Raw genomic sequence first — 25,725 nt, 5'->3', positions numbered from 1 at the left:
GGGTGTTTAGATGCCAGGGTAAACAGACAAGAACAAGAAGACTGGCACGTCTCCATTAGTACCCAGCAACCTTACCTCAGCAGGTCCTGAATATTTCAGTATAGTTGAAACACAAAGAAAAAGACTTTAAAACAGCCTATATGAATAAAATAAATGTTCTTTAAAAGGAAATAATAAATCCCTAAAGAAATCAAGGAAAATACAAACAACAGAAGGAAATAAATAAAACTGTTTAAGACCTGAAAATGAAAGTAGAAGCAATAAAAAAACCAAAACTCTGAATTCTGAAAATAAAAAAAAAAAAAGGAATTCAAACAGGAACTATAGAGGTAAGTTTCCCTAAAGGACAACACATGAAAGAATCTCAGGCAAAGAAGACAAAAAATGGATATATACATCAAAGAAAACATTACAAATAAAAAACAACACAAAACATCCAGGATATCAGAGACATTATGAAAAGGCCAAAACTAAGAACAATAGGATTAGAGGAAGGAGAAGAAACTCAGGTCAGAGGCTCAGAAAATATTTTTAACACAATCACAAAAGAAAATTTCCTATCCTTAAAGAAGGAAATCCTATAAAATTGCAAGAAGCAAACAGAACACAAAGTTGGAAAAAGATACTCCAAGCAAAGGGCCAAAGAAGGAAGCCAGTGTGGCCATTTTAATATCAAACAAAATAGATCTCAACCCAAAACTTATCAAAAGCAGCAGGGAAGAAGTCAAAGGAAAAATCCATTAAGGGGATATTGCAATTTTTAATATATTTCCCCTTATCACAAAAGCACTAAAGTTTTTCAAAGAAATACTACTATAGCTTGAATAAGATACCGACCCTCACACCCTGATAGTGGAGACTTCCAAATCACACTCTCCCCAATAAAGAGGTCACCCAGACAAAAACTAAACAGAAATGTTAGAGCTAACAGATATTATAAATCAAATGGAACTAACATATTTACAGAGCATTTCACCCAAACACAAAAGAATATACCTTCTTCTCTGTACCTTATGGAACTTTCTGAAAAACTGACCAAATACTTGTTCACAAAGCAAGTCTCAACAGACAAAAGAAAACTGAAATAACTCCCTGCATCTTATCAGATCAACACAGAGAGAAGGATGCAAATAGACCCATATTTATCACCCTGCCCAAAAAACCCTCAAGTCCAAGTGGATCACATACCTCAACATAAATCCAGATACACTAAACCTGACAGCAGAAAAGTGGGGAATAGCCTTGAACAATAATAACAAATAATAAATATAACAAACAATATTGAGAACAAAAGTTTTGCTAAACATTCTATCTCAAGGAGTCGAAATAACATAGAGAGTAACTACAATTATATAATCTTCAACTCTGTCAAAGATCTGAGAAGGGAATAAATATTACTTAACAAACGAGAGATATCCAAAATGTGCAACAATTGACAGAGACAACTGACTACCTGGGCAATCACCCAAAGTCTCATTTGCAATGTTGAGTCAACCAACTTTGGCTAAGGCCTAACATAACTGACATACCATTCTTAGAACTATCCTACCCTGTCTTGGCAGGATAAGACAATCCCATTTCATCCACTTAGGGATATTCTGTATCTTTGTCAGAAGTTGAGGTATGGGCTTTTTTTAATCCAAAGGCCAGTTCTGCCAAGAAGACAAGCTCCCAGTGGAGTGTCTTTGGTGCTCAACGTTCTCTTGGGAGTAGAGTGGCGTTGCCAGGAGTAATTGTGTCTCGTTGGCACAGAAATTTTAGGTTAGATTAAATGCCATTTTCTACAGCTCTTCGAAGAGGCTGAAGATCATACTATCTATACTAAATATAATCTCTATGTATCTAAAAGACCTGATTAACCTAAAAATAAATATGACAAACATATAATTCTCAATACCTATCTAACTTGAAGACTAAAAGAATAAACAACTGTGCAATATATGAAGATAATGATCTTCAACTGTAAACAATGTCATAGTATCAGAGGTAGAAATGTACATTGTAATATGGTAGATGTATCAATACAATATAGACAAAGTTATAAGCATACTCATACAAAAATAGAAGTAGGAACACTCACATTCAATATTCAATATATCAATATACAAGAAACAGTACCAATACAATTTTCTATAAACAGTAATTCACAAATCATCCCATAAAACCAGTTAATCCCCCTTCTTCTTCTTCTTCTTCTTCTTCTTCTTCTTCTTCTTCTTCTTCTTCTTCTTCTTCTTCTTCTTCTTTTTTTTTAAATATATACAGTTTTAATGAGGAAATAGACTTACAGGTCCACAGGTTCCCGCTGAGAACAGGAAAGCAGAGAGAAGGGCTGCTGGGATCACACCTGGCAGATTTATCAGTAAACATTAGCCCGAGGCAAACATGCCCCCAATGGATGGGGCTTGTCCCTACAGAAGAAAAATGGGTTTGTTTGGATTTTGCTTCCATATTGTTGTTCACTAATGAAGGAAGTCAGGACAGGAACTCAAACAGGGCAAGGTCCTGGACAGAGAAGCAGATACAGAGGCTATGTTGGGGTGCTATTAACTGGCTTGCTCAGTTTGCTTTCTTTCTTTTCTTTCTTTATTTTTTGTTTTTGAAATTTAAGGCAAATGTATGAAATTGGATAAAAGTCATACTGAATGAGGTAACTCAGGCCCAAAATGACAAACATGGTGTGTACTCACTTATAAATGAGTATTAGCTGTAAAGTAAAGGATAACCATGCTACTATCTATGGATAGAGAGAGGCAAAGCAACATCCTAATTTTTATATCACTTGCAAGGTTTTGCTAGGGTATACAAGCTGTAAGAGAAAGAACAGGGATAGAATTAGAAAGAAAACAAATTAGGAGGAAAGCATCAAATATGAGAGTGATGTGGTATTCGCCTCTGTATGTTGTGAACACCATTGGATAATAAAATGATGCTCTGAGCCTATAGCAGAGCAGGGCAGAACAGAGGTAGGCAGGGAAACTAAGATGAATGCTGTGAGGAAGAAGACAGAATCAGAGAGAAGCCATGGAGCCACCACCAGAGAGAGACCCACTGAAACTTTGCTGGTAGCCACGACCTCGTGATGATGCACAGATTAATGAATATGGGTTAAATTAAGATTTAAGAGTGAGCCAATAAGAAGCTAGAGGTAATGGGCCAAGCAGTGATTTAAATAATATAGTTTCTGCATGGTTATTTGGGGAGTCTGGGCAGCCAGAAAACAAACAAGTGGCCTCCTTACAACAATGAGAGAGCTAAAAAGGGTTAGAAGGAAAACAAAGAATGAGAGAGTTGGAAAACATCAAGAATAATTTAGAAGAAATTAGAAGGAAGACATTAAGAATTAAGATAGACTTAGAAGGAAAACATCAAGAATGAGAGAAAGAAATCACCAAGAAAATAGAGAATATGAAAGAAGAATAAAGAAAAGGTCTGAAGGAAACTATCAAGAGAGTGTGTGGAGTGTCCTTTCCCCTAACCCCCTCAGATAAAAAAAAAAATGGTCTAATATATGCTGATTCTGCGAATTTCTCTTTTAGCCCTGTTCTGCTGAAGGCTGCCCCCCCCCCAGGCAGCAGTACTTTTGCTGGCTTTTGCATCCCTGTTCATCATGCTAGGTTGCCTTTTCCAGCCTTATTACAAAGTGAGATGCTTAGTCTTACTGCAACTTGATATGCCATATTTTGCCAATTATCTATAAGAGGTTTACCTGTTGGTGAATAGAAATGTAGAAGAGTGGATGGGGGACAGAGGGGAGATGTGGGGGAGGGGCTGGGAGGAGAGGAGGATATAGGAAACTGCAGTTGGGGTGTAAAATTTAAAAAAAAATTGGATATAAACTGCAACAAAAACAAGTAAAAGCTTACAATTTCATTGAAACTGAACAATTGTCTACTGAATGAAAATTGTGTCAAAACAGAAATTAAATACTTTATATAATTCAATAAAAATAAATGCACAACATACATAGATTTAGGGAACACAATGAAAATGGTTCTAAAAGGCAAGTTTATACTACTAAAATTGTAAGTTAAAAAATATTAAGGGAGATAGATCTATATTAGCAATCAAAAGTACAGCCAAAAGCTCTAGAACATAACAAAAACAAGAAATCACACCCCAAAAGAGTAGATGACAAGTAATAATCACACTCAGGATAGAAATCAATAGAAACAAAGAGAAAATATAAAGAATCAATGAAACAAGAAGTTTGTTCTTTGAGAAAATAAATAAGATTGAAAAATTCTTATCTAAATAATCTAAAATGCTGAAAGATGATATTCAAATTAACAAACACAGAATTGAAAAGGGGGCATAGCAACATACACCAAGGAAATCCACAGAATCATATGTGTAGGGTTATTTAATTTCTGTTTAAATAAATAAAGCTTGCTTGATCAGAAAAGTAAAACAGCCCCACTGGCCAGACTTACAGACCAGGCAGTGGGAACACATAACTTTAATTCCAGGAGCCACACTAGTTGACACAGAAACCAGGTAGTGTATGTCTTTAATCTCAGTGGTGCACACTTTTTTTTTTTTTTTTGGTTTTTTCGAGACAGGGTTTCTCTGTGGTTTTGGAGCCCGTCCTGGAACTAGCTCTTGTAGACCAGGCTGGTCTCGAACTCACAAAGATCCGCCTGCCTCTGCCTCCCGAGTGCTGGGATTAAAGGCGTGCGCCACCACCGCCCGACTAAATCTTTTTTTTTGGAGTGGTGCACACTTTTAATCTCAGTCCTAGGGAAGAATATAAGACAGGAGGAGACAGACCACAGACACAATCTTATTCTGAGAGTCCTGGAGGCAGGATCACCATTTCAGACTGAGGTTGTGGTAAGAGCCAGTGCATGACTGCTTTGCCTGTACAGTGGGTGACTGTACAGGCAGCGAGATGTCTCTGTCATTTCTAGAGTTTTGGATTTCTTGTTTGCTTAGGTAATATTATATCCTTCTGGGGTTTGATGGAGTTGAAGAATGGATACATAGTTATAGTTTTCCTTTGTTATGATAAAGGATAAAATAGATATAAAGATTGTAACTGTAATTCTTGCTTTATAACTGTTTTGTTATATGTAATTTTACTGTGTTAAAATGAAAGCTTTCTTTTTTGTTTAAACAGAAAAAAGGGGAAATGATGGAGGAGGGTCATCTTTCTATCTGTTGCTTTCATTGGTTAATTAATAAAGAAACTGCTTGGCTTCTGATAGGGTAGAATTAAGATAGGTGGAGTAAAAAGAACAGAATGCTGGGAGAAAGAAGCCGAAGCCGAATCAGGCAGTCGCCATGATTCTCCCACTCCAGACAGACGCAGGTTAAGATCTTTCCTGGTAAGCCAGCTCATGGTGCTACACAGAATATTAGAAATGGGTTAGATCAATATGTAAGAGCTAGCCAATAAGAAGCTGAAACTAACGGGCCAGGCAGTATTCAAAAGAATACAGTTTCCATGTAATTATTTCTGGTAAAGCCATGTGGGTGGCCAGGTGCCTGGGACGCAGCCCGCTGTTCCTATCACAACATGTCCAAAATTAAAAACTTCTATAAGGCAAATGACATTTTTAATAAGATAAAACAGCAGCCTACAGAATGGGAAAATATCTTCATTAACCCCAAATCTGGCAGAGGGTTAATGTACTATATATATATATATATATATATATATATATATATATATATATATATATATATACAACTCAAGAAACTAGACATCAAAATACCAAATAATGGGGTACAGATCTAAACAAAAGAATCTCAAATGGCCAAAATACACTTTAAAATTTGTTCAACATCTTTAGTCATCAGGGTAATGCAAATCACAACAACTCTGAGATACCACCTTACACCTGTTAGAATGGGAAAGACCTAAAACACTGATGACAGTTTATGTTTTTGAAAATGTGAAGTAAGGGGAACATTCCTCTGTTTTTTGTGGGAGTGATAATTTCTACAACCACTTGGAAATCATTATGGTGGTTTCTCAGAAAAATGGAAATCAAACCATCTTAAGACCCAGCTATACCAATCTTGAGCATATACCCAAAGGATACTCAAACATACCACAAGGCCATTTGCTCAGTTATGTTCATATCAGCATTATTCATAATAGCCATAACCTGGAAACAACCTCAATATCTCTCAACTAAAGAATGTATAAGGAAAATGTTGTACATATTTACACAGTGAATTGTTACTCTGCTGTAAAAAGCAATGACCTCATGAAATTAGCAGGCAAATGAACGGAACTAGAAAAATTATTCTGAGTGAGGTAACCCAGACCCAAAAAGACAAACACAGTATGTACTCACTCATATGCAGATATTAGGAGTAAAGTTCTCACAATAATATACAATCCAAAGCCCCAGAGAGGCTAGATAATAATTAAGGTCTAAAGATGGTTGCATGGATTTCCGTGGTAAGGGTTAATAAAAGAGATTTTCTGGGTAGAATAGGGCAGCGGTGGGGACATGGGGGATAAAAATTTGAGGGAGCAGTCTGGACTGACTGGGCCTAGGAGGTGGGTTGCTGAGGGACCTAGAGGGAAAGTAAAGAAAAAGACATCTTTTTTGTCATTTCTGTGTTAGGAAGCAATTTTGTGCCAGGAGAACTCATAGAAATCCACAAGAATGACCCCAGTTAAGACTTCTAGCAATAGTGGAGAGGGTACCTGAACCAGCCAGCTAATCAGATTGGTGACTACCCTAATTGTCATCAAATAGTGGTTACCCAGTAACTAATGGAAGCCGATGTACAGATTCACAGCCAAATACTGAGTTGAGCTCCAGGAGTCCTCCTGAAGAAAAGCCAGCATGGTCAAGGTCATGACAGAGAACCCACAGATACAGTTGAAACAAGCTTGCAGAAGCACATGGTTTCTGAAGCAGCAGTTAGGAACCTACATAGTACCTAGCTAGGCCCTCTGCACGTCTGTGACAGTTTTGTAGCTTGGTCTGTTTGTAAGGTTCCTAGCAGTGAGATCAGGACCTATCTCTTGTGCTTAGCAGCCTTTTTGAAACTTGTTTCCCATGCTGGATTACCTCACTCAGCCTTTGTGGGCAGGCTCAGTCCTACTTCAACTTTTTGTGCCATGCTTTGTGTAAGCCTAAACGAGGCCTGTCTCTGTTTGGAGACTGAGAAGGAGTGTGTAGATGGGGAAGGGAGTAGATGGAATCAGTGGGAAGGAACAGAAGGAGATGAGGTAGGTGAAACTGTGATTGGCATGCAAAATAATGAAAACTAAGTAAAATGAAAAAAGAAAAGAAAATCATCTCTGATGCAGAAATTGAAATTTACAAGTAAGTGGATAGAACTGGAAAAAAAGTGAAATAACCTGTACACAGATAAACAAACACAGCATGTTCCCTTTCACATTCCATTCCTAGTTTTGAAAATTTGCTTCATATATTTAATATAGAGTACATGTGGAAGTCAGAAAACTATAATGAGATGCATTAAATCTAAGGGGATAACACAACAATATGGAAGTAGGGAGTGGATATAGTAGAAGATAGTAACTTGGTTAAAAGAGGGGGAATACTGAGGTCAAAAATTAAAGCAGGGAGTGAGGTAGGGTATGCAAAGGAGGGTTAACTATGTTGGAAGTATATGAGGAAGCCAGGTATAACACAACTAAAATATTATTTTAAAAATAATAGTTAGAAATAAAATACCCTGCATGACTGCATACATTGTTTCTAGAAGTTATGGGTTACTAAACAATAACCTTACTAGAGAATTAAGAATATTTCTGTATAAACTGTTAATAATCTTAGAGGTCCAAACAAGACAAGCTCTTGCCAATATTCTTAGTTGCTGATTAATCTAATTTATGATAATGTAATAAAATACCATAAGGAAAATCAACTTGTGGGAGAAAGGGGTTTATTTCAGCAAACGGTCCATCATATTAGAAAAGTCACCATAACAGAAAGTTAAAGTAGCTAGTCACATAAAATGCAGTCAAAAGTGTAGAGGAAATAAACACAAACAGGCTTCCTTTCTTGCTTTCACTCTTTTTTCTTCAGGTTCAAGATCAAACCTAGGGAATTGTTCTGCCCATAGTAAAGTGAATCTTCCCATCATTACCAAGATGATCCTCCAAGTACAACCTAATCCAGACAATTACTCAATTAAAAATCTCTTCCCCAAGCTAAAAGTGATGGTACATGTTCTTAATCCCAGCAGTAGTAGGGCAGAGGCTAGAAGATCTCTGTGACATTTAAGTCCAGTCTAGTATGGGCTACATTTTTAGACCTTGTTTCAAAGAAAAAATAAAAAGGTCTTTTCCTAGGTGATGGTTATGTCATGTTGCCACTTAAGAACTAACTGCCCACTGCAGATAGTTCCTGAGTGAAGCATAGGGTCTTGAAAGATCCTCCACTACCTACTCTAAAATTTTAGATGACTTCATCTAGCACAGTTACTGTGCAACAGCCCTCTCATGTTCAGAGTACAGCAATTCACAGCTCTCCTTAATATTCTCTTTCTATTACATTATTTTTTTCTCTCTCTTTCTGATGCTTGTTCAGGGCACATGTGAGGGTGTTGATAAAAATTTAAGACATAGGACTGAGCATCACCACTCTGGCAAGTATGAGTGTTTTCGTTAACTGCTGATTATTGTAAAAAGTTGTTTTTTTTTTTTCTTTTCTGACCAGGGTTCAGCACAATCTAGGTCTATGGGTATGAACATAAATGTTTAGGTAGGAATTTGACAACATGACATTTTAGCATAAGAATAAGCAAGTTCTAATCTAGTGCTTATGACATCCTCATCCACTGGGTTCTGTGCTTTTGATCAAATTATGACAAAAAGAAAGCAACTAGTTACTCCCAAAGAATTATTCTCTGTATATTTGGCCACTGACAGATTTCCCATGTTCCAATGGATCACTCCACAACCAAGCACATTTGAGTAGCACCAATGGGACTCAGTGTGTTACTACAATAAAAAAAAAGAGGACATAAACTTATGTATTGGGGGAATATCAAGAGGAACATGAAGGGCGTTAACAGAGGTGAATATTATCATATTTCATTGTATACATGTAGGGATTCTCAAGAAAATAATAACTTAAAAAATACTCCTAACCATAACAGTTTTCAATCAGAACTAGATAATAAAACCCTATTTGTGATGACACCACATACCTTGGTTGCAAGATATATAAAAATAAATCTGGAACGGTTATTCCCTTGTGGCTAACATTCATCATTGTTGAAGGTGCTATAGCAGCTATAAGGGGAGGAAATCAGCCAAGCCATATCCAACTGTGACTCCTATGAACTTCTACACCAACATATCAGTCACAATAGTGACAAAAATGTTGTGGTGGTAAACAGATGCTCTCTGACTGGTTTTGAGATCTCTCCACATATGTGTGACCCACTTGAAAACATTTGGGTGAGGCAGTCATAAGCCCTAAGTAGGCTTACTACTGTTGTTAAGTTAAACTGAGGCAGCATTAAACTGCTTTCAAAACATCTTTGTTTCTGCTGATAATCAATATTCTCTGTCTTAATGTGGGAAACCTGTCTTTGTAGCGAAGGTTTGTGAATGTAGAGACTTATAGATAGGTCAGGTGGTAAGAACCAGTGATGGCTGACTGCTTACTCATAGCAGGAAATTTGTAACACTCCCTCTAAGGCTACATTGCTACATCTATGGAACATCATTTAAAACAAGACAGAAAAAAGGTAAATTTGAAAATATTGGGAGCTTAAAAATGGCATCATCTGGACACAAGACAGTCACTCTATCTTGAATTCTTTGTGCTTATGGTTACCTGCAGTGGACCTGAACAAGACAGGGCCTGTCACAATCAGTCATGAATAGGGGAAGAGCATACGGAGTCCGATCCCTCTATGCTGAATACTGGTTACTAAAAATTTATGATAGTGGATGAGTCATTTTCTGAAGTTTTGTCCACACTAGTGAGTACAAAAGGATAGTCCCAAACTTATGAAAACATATACACAAACCTCATTAAACTTAATGGATCAATTTCTTATACAAAAAAGACATTAAGATGGGAACAAATTTGTAGGAAGGAGGGAGTGTTGACAGAGGTGAAATGGAGAGAACAGAGGACAGAGGGTGAGCAGAATTAAATTGTATTGTTTGTATGATTTGTTGCGGGAGGTCCTTCCGCTCCTCCGGCCAATAGCCGCTGAGATACCAGCCCATTGGGGCGTGGTCTCTTTCCCTTTAAAAAAGCGGCTACTTCCCTCCTCGCTCTCTTTACTTCCTGCTCCTGTTCAGGCGACTAGACTTCTTCCTAATTGCGCAGAGGGCTGTTGTCTGGGACAGTGATCTGTAAGTTTATTCCCCTTTAAATAAATACTACTCTATTAATCACAATTCCAAACTGGTGTGGGATTGTTTATGACTTGTGTCTTCAATGATTGTCACTGAAAATTTAATAAAAATGATAGAAATAAATGTGATCAATCTCTGTAGAGTTTAAAAAGTTGAAAATGTCTAACATTATGGCATTTTAATGAAATACAAGTGTGGTATCACATTTGTTTGCAATGTGTAGAGGTATGCAGTTGTAATCAAAGAACCTAGGTGTTGGGGATAAATTGAACAGAAGTTTAAGGCCACACTTGGCTGTATTAATGCCATTACGAGCTGCATGAGACCTCCTCAATAACAAATCAAAAAAGTAGATAAAGAAATGTTAGCTTAATTTACATATATATGCACATACCTAGTTAACTGTACATATGTAATTTTACATGCATATATATATAACATACTTTGTATTTGATATGCTACATTTTTATATACAGTATAAAGTTTAAGAGGTATATTATTACACTATATACTATGTATTATATATAGTATGTGATGTATTACCAATATTAATGCTATATGTTGGTATATATTGTGTAGTGTATATAACATGTAAAATAAATAATTTATATTATATAATACATATTCAGAAAATTTGTATGCTGAAAATGTATTTCACTTTTACAGTTATTGAAAGTGCAAAGACTGGTGTCCTCCATTCTCTCTAACTTCTATAGTCTTTTTTTTTTTTATTCTTTTTTAATTAAAATTTCCACCTGCTCCCCGTTTCGCATTTCCCTCCCCTCCTCCCAAATATTGCCCCCTCCCCCCACTTCCCTCCCCCTATCCCCACTCCTCTTCTCCTCCCCCCACACCATTCCCCCTCCCTCTCGATACTGAAGAGCAGTCCAAATTCTCTGCCCTGCGGGAAGACGAAGGTCTTCTATCTACTTCCAGGAAGGTGAGCGTCTAAACAGGCTAAGCTCCCACAAAGCCGGTTCATGTATTAGGATCGAAACCTAGTGCGATTGTCCTTGGTTTCTCATTTGCCTTCATTGTCCGCCATGCTCAGAGAGTCCGGAATCAACCCATGCTTATTCAGTCCCAGACCAGCTGGCCTTGGTGGGCTCCCAATAAATCAGTTCCACTGTCACAGTGGGTGGGTGCATCCCTCGTGGTCCTGAATTTTTGCTCATGTTCTCCCTCCTTCTGCTTCTCATTTGGACCTTAAGAGCTCAGACCGTTGCTCCAAATTGAGACTCTGTCTCTACCTCGATCCATCGCCAGATGAAGGTTCTAAGGTGATATGCAAGATATTCATCAGTATAGGATAGGGTCATTTCAGGTTCCCTCTCCTTAGTTGCCCAAGGTACCAGCTGGGGACATATTCCTGGACACCTGCGAACCCCTCAAGAGTCAAGTCTCTTGCCAACCCTAAGATGACTCCCTTAGATAGGATATATACTTCGCTGCTCCCGTATCCATCCTTCCTATCCCAACCATCCCAATCCCCCGAGCTCCTCCCCTCCTCCCCTTCTCATGTTTCTCATCCCATTTCCCCTTTGCCCCATGCCACCTCACCCGCAAGTTCCCAGTTTTTGCCCTGCAATCTTGTCTACTTCCCCCTCTCCATGCGGATAACTATATGATTTTCTTTGGGTTCACATTCTTATTTAACTTCTATAGGATCACAAATTATATGCTTAATGTCTTTTATTTATGGCTAGAAACCGATTATGAGTGAGTACATCCCATGTTCCTCTTTTTGGGTCTGGGATACCTCACTCAGGATAGTGTTTTCTATTTCCATCCATTTGCACACAAAATTCGAGAAGTCATTGTTTTTTACTGCTGAGTAGTACTCTAATATGTATATATTCCACATTTTCTTCATCCATTCCTCCATTGAAGGGCATCTAGGTTGTTTCCAGGTTTTGGCTATTACAAACAATGCTGCTATGAACATAGTTGAACAGATACTTTTGTCATTTGATGGGGCATCTCTTGGGTATATTCCCAATAGTGGTATTACTGGATCTTGGGGTAGGTTGATCCCACATTTCCTGAGAAATCGCCACACTGATTTCCAAAGTGGTTGCACAAGTTTGCATTCCCACCAGCAATGAATGAGTGTGCCTCTTTCTCCACAACCTCGCCAGCAAAGGCTATCATTGTTGTTTTTGATTTTAGCCATTCTGACAGGTGTAAGATGGTATCTCAAAGTTGTTTTAATTTGCATTTCCCTTATCGCTAAGGAGGTTGAGCATGACCTTAAGTGTCTTTTGGCCATTTGAATTTCTTCTGTTGAGAATTCTCTGTTCAGATCAGTGCCCCATTTTTTTATTGGGTTCATTAGCATTTTAAAGTTTAGTTTCTTGAGTTCTTTATATATTTTGGTGATCAGACCTTTGTCTGTTGCAGGGTTGGTGAAGATCTTCTCCCAGTCAGTGGGTTGCCTTTTTGTCTTAGTGACAGTGTCCTTTGCTTTACAGAAGCTACTCAGTTTCAGGAGGTCCCATTTATTCAATGTTGTCCTTAATGTCTGTGCTGCTGGGGATAAACGTAGGAAGTGATCTCCTGTACCCATATGTTGTAGAGTACTTCCAACTTTTTCTTCTATCAGGTTCAGTGTGTTCAGACTAATATTGAGGTCTTTAATCCATTTGGACTTGAGTTTTGTGCATGGTGATAGATATGGATCTATTTTCATTCTTCTACACGTTGACAACCAGTTCTGCCAGCACCATTTGTTGAAGATGCTCTCTTTTTCCATTGAATACTCTTAGCTCCTTTATCAAAAATTAGGTGTTCATAAGTTTGTGGGTTAAAATCAGGGTCTTCTACTCGGTTCCATTGATCGACTTCTCTGTTTTTATGCCAATACCAAGCTGTTTTCAATACTGAGGCTCTGTAATAGAGTTTGAGGTCAGGGATGGTAATGCCTCCAGACGATCCTTTATTATATAAGATTGTTTTGGCTATCCTGGGTTTTTTGTTTCTCCATATAAAGTTGATTATTGTCCTCTCAAGATCTGTGAAGAATTTTGATGGGATTTTAATGGGGATTGCATTGAATCTATAAATTGCCCTTGGTAGAATTGCCATTTTTACTATGTTGATCCTCCCTATCCAAAAGCAAGGGAGATCCTTCCATTTTCTGGTATCCTCCTCAATTTCTTTCTTCATTGACTTAAAGTTCTTGTCAAATAGATCCTTTACTTCCTTGGTTAGGGTTACCCCAAGATATTTTATGCTATTTGTGGCTATCGTGAAGGGTGATGCTTCTCTGATTTCCATCTCTGCTTCCTTATCCTTTGTGTATAGGAGGGCAACTGATTTTTTGGAATTGATCTTGTATCCTGCAACGCTACTAAAGGTGTTTATCAGCTGAAGGAGTTCTTTGCTGGAGTTTTTGGGGTCGCTTATGTACACTATCATATCGTCTGCAAATAATGAAAGTTTAACTTCTTCCTTTTCAATTTGAATCCCTTTGATCCCCTTATGTTGTCTTATTGCTATTGCTAGAATTTCAAGCACTATATTAAAGAGGTATGGAGAGAGTGGACAACCTTGTCGTGTTCCTGATTTTAGTGGAATAGCTTTGAGTTTCTCTCCATTTAATTTGATGTTAGCTGACGGCTTGCTATAAATAGCTTTTATTATACTTAGGAACGACCCTTGTATTCCTAATCTCTCTAAGACCTTTATCATAAAGGGATGTTGAATTTTGTCAAATGCTTTTTCAGCATCTAATGAAATGATCATATGGTTTTTTACTTTCAGTTTATTCATATGATGGATTACATTGATAGATTTTCGTATGTTGAACCAGCCCTGCATCTCTGGGATGAAGCCTACTTGATCATAATGGATAATTTTTCTAATGTGTTCTTGGATTCGGTTTGCCAGTATTTTATTGAGTATTTTTCCATCGATGTTCATGAGTGAGATTGGCCTGTAGTTCTCTTTCTTGGTTGTGTCTTTGTGTGGTTTTGGTATCAGAGTAACTTCAGCTTCATAAAAGGAATTTGGCAATGACTTCTCTGTTTCAATATTGTGAAATACATTAAGGAGTATAGGTATTAGGTCTTCTCTGAAGTTCTGGTAGAATTCTGCATTGAAGCCGTCTGGACCTGGGCTTTTTTTGGTGAGGAGGTTTTTTATAACATCTTCTAATTCTTCGCGACTAACAGGTCTATTTAGATTGTTCACCTGGTCCTGGTTTAACTTTGGTATATGGTACTTATCTAAAAAAGTGTCCATTTCTATAACATTTTCCAATTTTGTGGCATACAGGTTTTTGTAGTAAGATCTAATGATTCTCTGAATTTCCTCTGAGTCTGTGGCTATGTCTCCCTTTTCGTTTCTGATTTTGTTAATTTGCATATTCTCTCTCCGCCGTTTGATTAGTTTGGATAGGGGTTTATCAATCTTATTGATTTTCTCCATGAACCAGCTTTTTGTTTCATTGATTCTTTGGATTGTTTTCTGTGTTTCTATTTTGTTGATTTCAGCCCTCAATTTGATTATTTCCAGTCTTCTACTTCTCCTAGGTGAGTCTGCTTCTTTTTTTTCTAAAGCTTTCAGGTGGGCTATTAAGTCTCCAATGTGTGCTTTCTCCATTTTCTTTAAGTGGGCACTTAATGCTATGAACTTTCCTCTTAGCACTGCTTTCATAGTGTCCCATAGGTTTGAGTATGTTGAGTCTTCGTTTTCATTGAATTCAAGAAAGACTTTAATTTCTTTCTTTATTTCTTCCTTGATCCAGGTGTGGTTCAGTAGTTGACTGTCCAGTTTCCATGAGTTCATAGGCTTTCTGGGGATAGCATTGTTGTTGAATTCTAACTTTAATCAATGGTGATCTGATAAGACACAGGTGGTTACCGATATTTTTTTGTAACTGTGTAAGTTTGCTTTGTTACCGAGTATGTGGTCTATTTTCGAGAAGGTTCCATGAGCTGCAGAGAAGAAGATATATTCTTTCCTATTTGGGTGGAATGTTCTATAGATGTCTGTTAAGTCCATTTGATTCATTACCTCCCTTAATTCTCTTATTTCTCTGTTAGGTTTCTGTCTGATTGACCTGTCCATTGGTGAGAGAGGAGTGTTGAAATCTCCTACTATTAGTGTGTGTGGTTTGATGACTGCCTTGAGTTTTAGTAACGTTTCTTTTACATAAGTGGGTGCTTTTATATTAGGGGCATATATATTCAGGATTGAGATTTCATCCTGATGAATTGTTCCTGTTATGAGTAAAAAATGTCCATCTCCATCTCTTTTGATTGATTTTAGTTTGAAGTCAACTTTCTTAGAAATTAGTATGGCCACACCTGCTTGTTTCTTAGGTCCGTTTGCTTGATAAACCTTTTCCCAGCCCTTTACTCTGAGTAGATGTCTGTCTTTGTGGTTGAGATGTGTTTCTTGTAAGCCGCAGAATGTTGGATCCTGTTTTCGTATCCAATCTCTTAGCCTGTGCCTCTTTATAGGTGAGTTGAGTCCATTGATATTAAGTGATATTAATGACCAGTGGTTGTTAATTCCGGTCATATTTCCTTTCTTTCTTTCTTTCCTTTGGTAGTAGAGTTTGTGTGTTTCCCTTCTTCAAGTTGTGCTGGTGAAGGGTCATTAGATGTCTGAGTTATTGTGGGTATTGTTGGACTCCTTGGTTTGTGATTTTCCTTCAATTACTTTCTGAAGGGCTGGATTTGTGGCTACGTATTGTTTAAATTTGTTTTTATCCTGGAAAACTTTGTTTTCTCCATTTATAGTGAACGAAAGCTTGGCTGGGTATAGTAGTCTGGGCTTGCATCCATGGTCTCGTAGTTTCTGCAGTATATCTATCCAGGACCTTCTGGCTTTCATGGTTTCCATAGAGAAATCAGGTGTAAGTCTGATAGGTTTACCTTTATAGGTAACTTGACCTTTTTCCTTTGCGGCTCTTAATATTCTTTCTTTATTCTGTATGTTTTGTGTTTTGATTATTATATGACGAGGAGATTTTTTTTTTGATCCAGTCGATTTGGTGTTCTGTATGCTTCTTGGACCTTCAAAGGAATATCTTTCTTAAGGTTGGGAAAGTTTTCTTCTATAATTTTATTAAATATATTTTCTGGACCATTGAGCTGTACTTCTTCTCCTTCTTCTATCCCTATTATTCTTAGGTTTGGTCTTTTTATTGTGTCCCAGATTTCCTGAATGTTTTGTGATGAGAATTTGTTGGTTATGCTGTTTTCTTTGATGAGAGCGTTTATTTTCTCTATGGTATCTTCAGTGTCTGATATTCTTTCTTCTATCTCTTGTAATCTGTTGGTGGTACTTGTCTCTGTAGTTCCTGTTTGTTTATTCAAATTTTCCATCTCCATCCTTCCCTCGGTTTGTGTTTTCTTTATTACTTCCACTTCATTCTTCAAGTCTTGAACCGTTTCCCTTACCTGTTTGATTACTTTTTCTTGTTTCTCTTGGTTTTCTTGGGTATCTTTGAGATATTTATTCATTTCCTCTACCTTTTTGTTTGTAATCTCTAATTGGTTGTGGCAGTTTTTCACCTCCTGTTTAAGGTCCTCTATTATTTTCATAAAATTCACTTTTGAGTCGAATTCTTCTAATTCTTCTGTATTAGGGTGTAGACTTCTCATTTCGGGATTCCTAGATCCTGGTGATGTCACGTTGCCTTTCAAGTTGTTGGAGGAATTCTTGCATTGGCGCCTACCCATCTTTTCCTTCAAATGGAGCCAGGAGAGTCCTGATGTCTTGGACCAGTCTTTGCTGTGACTAACTCTCTAGGTGTATCTCCTCAGTGTAGGGGCAGGAACCGTTCCCTTCCAGATGAACTCCTCAACACCAAAACATGGATGCGTGGTATTCCAATGACCCACGTAAAGAAGGCCGAATGCAAGGGGTCGGGCGGGGTCCAGTAGAACACAGGCGACACTGCAGTACAAGCTGGAGGTGCCTGCGCTCCCTTTCGGGGGTTGCTGAGGCCTGCCCATTAGGCAGGCACTCACTGCTCTGGTTGGGTAGCCTTAGTGTAGGGGCGTTTGTGCTCTCTACCGAGACCTTCCGCCCCAGGATAGTACACACTCACCCGTCCCGATGAAACTTCTTGGCACCTACACAGGAACTCCTGGATGCCCCAATGAGCCAGGGACTAAGGGAAGTAGGGCGCAGGCAGAGCAGGTCCAGCAGATCACAGCAGAGACTGCAGCCCCAGCAGCGGGGGCCCGCTTTCCCTGGCGGGGACCTTGAGGCCTGCCCTCTAGTCAGGGACTCACTGCTCTGGGTTGGTAGCCTTAGTGAAATGGCAGGAAACTGTTCCACAGCTAAGGACCTTGCAGACAAGGCAGGCTTGGGGGTGGGGGTGGGGGCAGGTGTGTAGGAGAGAAAGCCCTACAGCAGGAGCTGGGGGAGGGGCGTGTGTGCTCTCTACCAGGACAGTCCGCCCCAGGATAGCACACACTCACCCATCCCGATGAAACTTCTCGGCACCTACACAGGAACTCCTGGATGCCCCAATGAGCCAGGGACTAAGGGAAGTAGGGCGCAGGCAGAGCAGGTCCAGCAGATCACAGCAGAGACTGCAGCCCCAGCAGCGGGGGCCGCTTTCCCTGGCGGGGACCTTGAGGCCTGCCCTCTAGTCAGGGACTCACTGCTCTGGGTTGGTAGCCTTAGTGAAATGGCAGGAAACTGTTCCACAGCTAAGGACCTTGCAGACAAGGCAGGCTTGGGGGTGGGGGTGGGGGCGGGTGTGTAGGAGAGAAAGCCCTACAGCAGGAGCTGGGGGAGGGGCGTTTGTGCTCTCTACCAGGACAGTCCGGCCCAGGATAGCACACACTCACCCATCCCGATGAAACTTCTCGGCACCTACACAGGAACTCCTGGATGCCCCAATGAGCCAGGGACTAAGGGAAGTAGGGCGCAGGCAGAGCAGGTCCAGCAGATCACAGCAGAGACTGCAGCCCCAGCAGCGGGGGCCCGCTTTCCCTGGCGGTGACCTTGAGGCCTGCCCTCTAGTCAGGGACTCACTGCTCTGGGTTGGTAGCCTTAGTGAAATGGCAGGAAACTGTTCCACAGCTAAGGACCTTGCAGACAAGGCAGGCTTGGGGGTGGGGGTGGGGGCGGGTGTGTAGGAGAGAAAGCCCTACAGCAGGAGCTGGGGGAGGGGCGTTTGTGCTCTCTACCAGGACAGTCCGCCCCAGGATAGCACACACTCACCCATCCGATGAAACTTCTCGGCACCTACACAGGAACTCCTGGATGCCCCAATGAGCCAACTTCTATAGTCTTTACAAGAACATGGCCCACCAAATTGCCTAAGCAGGAACTCACATGGGCTCAGAGATAAGAAAGCACAATCAATATGCCTATATGGATCTGCACCAGGTCCTCTGCATACATGTTATGGCTGTTAACTTGGTGTTCTTGTGAGACTCCTAAGAGTGGGAACAAAGTCTCTCTCATTCCTTTTCCTGTTCTTGATACTGCCTTTCTCCTATTGAATTGTCTTGTCCAGCCTTGATATAAAAGTTTTTGTATTGTCTTATCGTATCTTGCCTTGTCCAATCTGGCTATTTCTTGGAGACATGCTCTTTTCTGAAGAGTAAATGGAAGGGGACAAGATCTTGGGGAGAAGGAAGGTGGGAGGGAAGTTAGGAGGAGTAGAGCAAAGGGAAACCATGGTTGGGATATACTGTTTGAGAGATATTTTCAATAAAAATAAGTAAATGAATGAATAAATGAAACATAAGAACATAAAGACTAAATTCTGCAACTTTAATTTGTCCTAAACTATGCCTCTGATTTTTAAGATCATAGACTACTTACTGCAAGCTGTGACACAGGATGATTTTTCTCCAGTATTTCATCTCTCACCAAATGAAGAGTAGTGCCGCTTCAGAGATCCTCTCCCACCTCCTGATTCTGACTGTATTCAGTTATTGTCATAGCTACATTATGACATAATAAGCAACTCTCCCTGAAGTTGCCTCAGCAGACTCTGGACCACCAGAAAGGAGACAACATTCATGGTTTAAAGACCTGCTGCTCTCTCTTTGGGTGGTCCAAATAGACAATCTATTCTGACTTGCAGAGGATCAAATCCAGACATGTTTGACCCAGACATATTAGACATTCCAGCTGTGATTTTTGACAACGGTTCTGGACTCTGTAAAGTTGGAATTTCAGGAGAGAGTAGACCCCGACATGTCATCAACTCTGTTGTTGGCCACCCAAAATTCAACATACCATCAGCAAGAACCAATCGGAAAAGGTACTTTGTGGGAGAAGAAGCCCAATGCATGTATGATGGCTTATACCTTCACTATCCTATTGAGCGTGGACTGGTAACTAGATGGGATGACATGGAAAAACTGTGGAAGGACCTTTTTGAGTGGGAGCTAGGAGTGAAACCCAGTGAACAGCCAGTTTTCATGACTGAGCCCTCCTTGAACCCACAAGAGACCCGAGAGAAGACCACAGAAATAATGTTTGAGAAATTTAACGTACCTGCCTTGTACCTTTGTAACCATGCAGTGGGAGCCTTGTGTGCTTCTGCATGTATCACTGGCCTGGTAGTGGACAGTGGAGATGGGGTCACTTGTACTGTCCCTATCTACGAGGGCTACGCTTTGTCTCATGCCATCACTAAGCTATATGTAGCAGGGAGAGATATCACAGAACACCTCACCCGACTCCTTCTTGCTAAAGGTTACACCTTCCCCTGCATCCTCAACAAAGCAGTGGTGGATGACATTAAAGAGAAGTTATGCACTGTCTCCTGGGAATGTGAAGACACCCACAAGAATTATCAGCAGACCCTAAAGGAATACAAACTTCCAGATGGAAATGTCATTCAGATGAGTGAGCACCTGTGTCAGGTGCCTGAGGTACTTTTTACACCTGATCATCTAGGTATTCATGATCTAGGAATCTCAAAAATGGTCTGCAGCAGCATCATGAAATGTGACACTGATATCCAGGAGACCCTGTTTGCTGATATTGTGCTGTCTGGAGGTACCACCCTGTTTTCTGGGCTTGAGAATAGACTCCTGAGAGAACTGGAAATTCTGGCCTTTGAGGGAACCCCAATCAAGATCACAGCTTCCCGGGACAGATGCTATTCGGCTTGGATTGGTGGATCTGTCATGACTTCCTTGAAAACATTCAAGCAGATGTGGGTCACTGCTGAGGAGTTCAAAGAGTATGGGGCATTTGTGGTTCAAAGAAAATGTTTTTAAGAACCACTGAACTCAAGGAACTACTCTAAATGCCAGATTGCAGGAGAATTGGTGGGGACAATACCATTCTTTGTCATTTAATAAAATGATTAATAAAGCTGTAACTTGCTTTCATGCTCCAATTATTTATGCCCCAGAAGTAATTTTGTAAAGATTTTTTTTTTATTTTATGTGTACGTGTGTATGCCCGAGTGTATGCATGTGCACCACACAAGTGCAAATGTCCATGGAGGGCATTAGATTCCCTGGCCTTGGGAGTTACAGGTATTTTTGAGCAGCCAATTTGAAAGTTGAGAACTAAAGACATGCCCTCTGCACTCAACTTCTTGAGTCATCTCTCCAGTTATCCAAAGTATGTTTTTATTGGTATTGCATATATATGTTCCCTCTCTTATAGATATTTAAGTGTGCTTTTTACTCAGTAAATAGTGCATAAGTTAATCAAATGTGCATTTAATAGGTATGTACTAAAAGGTTCTAGGGCCTCATGCATAGAAAATAGGCTGATTAGGGTCCTACAAATTTGTTTCTAATTGTTTTCCCATATTCCCTACTGAACAGTACACACACACAAAACAATATCCAGAAAAACAGTGGGGAGGTCAAATAAAGTAACAATATCGTCAAACACATTCGTGTGGGTCAGATCACTTTTTGAATTTATAACTAGTGTTATTTCAAGAAGTTTTGGAAATAAATAGGTGAGCTCCTAAATGCCCATTTGTTTAAGGCTCTACAAAAGATGAGGAACTATGCTTCCAGATGATTGGATTTTGTTTTAGTTTCAAGAGTAACTATTCCATAATTTTTGTAGAAGTAAAATGCTAGGAATAGATAATGTTTTCCAATAAAGTAATTGTTGAATAAGTTACATATACTTGTTTTCAGTAACTATGTATTTTTCGCAAACATAATGGAGAGATATGGTAACAATCTATTTCTGTGAAGAAAACAATGGCATTTTCTGCTATCATAAGATAAAATGATTTACATACACATAATTTTGCTTATTTTCACATATAAATATAAATGAACACATTTCAAATAAGCATTTGGAGACAAGTTTGAAAGTGAAGAAGTGTTCTCATTTGTTTCCTGCTGCTTTGACAAAACAGTGAACACACCAATTGGGGAAAGGAAGGGTTTATTATATCTTGTAATCAAAGGAAGCCAAGGCAGGAGTCTAAGGCAGAAGAAGCCTGGTGGCAAGAACTGAAGGATACCCCAAAGAGGAACACTACTTCCTAGCATTTTCTCTGGCCTCCTGAGCTATTCTATTTATGATATAAGACTACCTGTTCAAGAGTGGTATTACCCACCACAGTGGTCTGGACTCTCTTACAAAAATCAGCTATTAATAAAATGTGCCACCAACATGTCCACAGACCAATCAGATGGAAGCAGTTCCTTAGTTGAGGGTTTCTTTCTTCACGTGTGTCAAGTTAGCAACTGAAACTATGAGAGCTTATGTAAACACCATAAGTTTACATAAATTGTTGGTGAATGGATTTTTAAAAGTACAGGAGAGTTTTCTTCTAGACTCAGCTTCTTACCCAGGTTTACAGTACTAAGTACAAGTTTGTTCTCATAAATTAGGCCTTAAATCAGAAATGTACTGGTTTTCCCCATGGACTTCATTGACACCATTGCAAAAATGGGCATATCTTTTCAGACCAGTAGTTATTGTAATTCACAAGGTTTACAACTGAATAAGCCTGTGGAGGATTCTTCTGCTCCAACAGCCCATAGAGCAGCTCCTGGCACTATGAAAACTAATCACCAGGAAGAAAGTCCCTGGGATAATCCTAGCTTCATTCTTTCTGTGCTGTGTGGTGACTTCAGCAGTAAGATTTTAGCATCAAGATCGGCTGCACAACCAGGAAAACTATCCACAACTATCCTTACTGATAGAGAACTACTATTATTTTGCTAAATTTCCATAGTATCAAATAGCTTTCTAAATTCTTATCCACACACACACACACACACACATACACACACACACACACATATATATATATATATATCTTTCATTAGAGAAAATTCTCTTTATAGTACATTGATTGTGGCCAATGCAGAGGCCCATACCTGGTCAAAATATAGTGAATATATATGACTGTAGAGCACTCCATCTTAAGTGGCACAATGTTTGGGTTTGTTTTTCTTTTGAGAGAGTGTTTCTCTGTGTAACAGCTCTGGCTGTCCTGAAACTTGTTGTGTAGACCAGGCCAGCCTTTAACTCATAGAGATCCACCTGCCTCTACCTCCCAAGTGTAAGGACTAAGTATATGCACCACCACACCTAGCTAAGTAGTACAAATTTATAACACCTTCAACACCCAAGGACCATGAAGCATCTCGGAGGAGGGGATAAAAATATTTTAGGATTCAAAAGTGTATTCTGAAAATTATAGAGCCATTGATCTCACAGCAGCTGTGGTTCCCTGCACAAGATCCAGCTAGTCAACATCCCAGTGTGGGGTAGCAGAGGGGCTCATGAGGACCCACCCCTAACTTAAAAATAATGACAGTTGATAAAAAACTAAGTTTCTTCAAGAGTGTGGCCTCTCATTTGTTGCCCACACTCCAGTGATCACCTTCACCTGTGAGTATATGGACATCACCAATAAGATTCAGTAGGTTATGAAAAAAAATCAGACGTGAAGAGCAAATTATGAACACATTTAGAGAACATTGTGAGCAAAAGTGGAGGAGCCAGAAAGATTGTAAGAGCCAGAGGGAATGGATGGCACCAAGGAAACAGTGTCTTTGAGACACATCAGGACTGATACACATATGAATTTATAGAGACTGGAAAAGTGCACAGAAGACAAGGACAATTTCAAGCAATATGTTGTTCCAGAACTGAGAAAAAGAAGTGGACACAAGCTCCCATTTCAAACGAATAAGCTATCTCCAATTGGTATCCCCTTGAAAAGGAAAAATTAGCTTCTCCAATTGAGTCTCGCTGGATACACAAGACACACTTAAATGTAGGCCCCATGTCCAGTAGTAGATGGCCAACACAGAATGAACTCAGTGATATAGTTGGAGATTTTCTTTTGTCTTCTAGGGCTTTGTTTGACATTAAAAAAAAATCTTACTGGTCTTTTGCTTATTATGGGTTCTGACTTTGTATTTTTATAGTCTTTTTTTTGTGTGTGTATGTATGTGTGTGTGTGTGTGCATACACATGAGTGTATGTGTGTCTGTGTTTCTCGTTTTGTTTGTTTTGTTAATTCTGTTTCTTTTGTTTAGTTTTGGGGTGTTTTTCCTTGTTTGTTTCTTTTGCTTCTTTTATAAAACAGAAAGAGAAGACCTGGAGTTGGATAGGTGAGTAGGGAAGGAGGGTCTAGGGAGTAGATGATTAGGTAGGGGAAACCATGATCTGAATATATTATAGGAAAACATTATTTCAATTAAAATAATGTTTTTAATCAAAACAAAAAAGAATGTAAGCACCAGGAGATAGGGAGGAGTGCTGTGGAAATTTCTCCTATACACATTATTCAGCTGGTGGACATATGAATCCACAGCAGATGAAGTTACCCACAAGATACTTATGCAAAATCAAACCAGTAAATATTCCGCATGGATGGGGGGAGTCCATGGACTCCCATCACTCCACCCCTATTTGAGGAAATTGGTAACTGCTGGAGGAGGAAGCTGTTACTTTTCTATGGGAATGTGGTTAGCCACTAGTAGGTTCCCCATGTTTCAATGGATAACCCTTTAGCCATAAACAGATGGAGAGTACTAGGTGGACTCAATTGTGGTTTAAAAGAGATTATGAAGAAAAGAGCTATTTGGTAGATATTATCATACTGTAAACATATATAAAGCATTCAAAAATAAAAAAAAGAAAAATTGATAAATTTATCACAGACAATTGGCTTACTAGTTTTTCTAGCAATTCTTTGTCATGAAAAATAAGATTTTGGACCTGGAGAGATGGCTCAGGGGAGAGATGGCTCATGGTTAAGAACTTTGGCTCTTCTTCCAGAGGACCTGGGTTCAATTCCCATCATCTGCATGGCAGCTAACAACTATCTGTAACTCTGGTTTCAGAGAATATGACATTATTATACCAATGCACATAAAACAAAGTCAAATAAATTTTTTTTTAAAAAAAATATCTTAAAAGTGACGGTTGATTAGGAAAACAGCACACATTTCCATTGTTGGTGTAATGAAAATGTATTGCATCAGAATCATCAAAGTGTGGCAGGTACAGTATCCTCTGTTTTCATAGATAAATAATAATGATGAACTGAAAAACAACCATTCCTTTATAATTATACATTGTGTATGACTGTTTTTATTCTACCCAAATCAAGTTTAATGGTTACAACAAAGAATTTATCCATGAAATTTTAAGCTATTTGCTGTCTGTATCTTTAAGGAAAGTTTACCAAATGTAACTCTATAAGAAATTATTGAAATTTGTATTTACAAGTGAGCAGTTGTGTGAATCACAGTACATTATGTAGTCGAGTACTGTTGGTGGGTATGAAGGAAATTAAAAACGTTTCACATTATTTGCAAAATGTACTTGTTATACTGTTATTTTTGTAAAATGGAATAGTGATGTTTACACATTGATTTTTGTTGGAAAAGATTATGTGGAATAGAAAATGAATATAATTCTAGTATTCATCACATCTGGTGATGAATAAAAGTGGTGAACAAAAACTTTACAAATCAAAGGATGATATTCTCTTATGACTCAATAATTTTGTTCTCCAGACTTTCACATGTACAAATGTGAAATTAAATTGAAATTGAAAATAAAAGTAATAAAATTAGAGAGAATTAAAACAAAAGAATTAAAATTTAAAACATAGCATGTACAATGACATCTTATGGTCCTTGAAGATGATTTTTGAAGATTTTAAAATAATTTTGAAAATTATAAAGAGGAGAAAAAGAAATGGTAAATATACCTTGATCATCAATATATCTTTGCTAAATTATAAAGATAATATTTTATCTATAAAATATGTAGGTTTAATAAATCATAATTACAATGCAAATAAAGTTATATGGCAAAATGAACAAATCTTAAAATTTATTTTTAAGATCACACACAAGAATATACAGCACAGTGCAGAAATTAAACTTGATGCTGAAGTTGATATAAATTATTAAGAATCATTATAGTTAAGACACTGTGATAATAACTCAGGGAGAGACAAGCAG

General features: G+C 38.7%; 1 protein-coding gene across 1 annotated transcript; it reads left to right on the top strand.

Annotated features, from left to right (window-relative positions):
• The first annotated feature begins 19,395 nt into the window (after window positions 1-19,395).
• Window positions 19,396-20,526, top strand: Actrt1 (actin related protein T1). Its single transcript, XM_057760783.1, has one exon. It carries the CDS (start codon window positions 19,396-19,398, stop codon window positions 20,524-20,526), a length of 1,131 nt encoding a protein of 376 aa, XP_057616766.1.
• The last annotated feature ends 5,199 nt before the right edge of the window (window positions 20,527-25,725 follow it).

This window comes from Chionomys nivalis, chromosome X (assembly GCF_950005125.1).
Source record: "Chionomys nivalis chromosome X, mChiNiv1.1, whole genome shotgun sequence".
In the NCBI taxonomy this organism is placed as follows: domain Eukaryota; kingdom Metazoa; phylum Chordata; class Mammalia; order Rodentia; family Cricetidae; genus Chionomys; species Chionomys nivalis.
The sequence above is the reverse complement of the archived record's forward strand: the minus strand, read 5'-3'. Positions and strand labels throughout refer to the sequence as shown.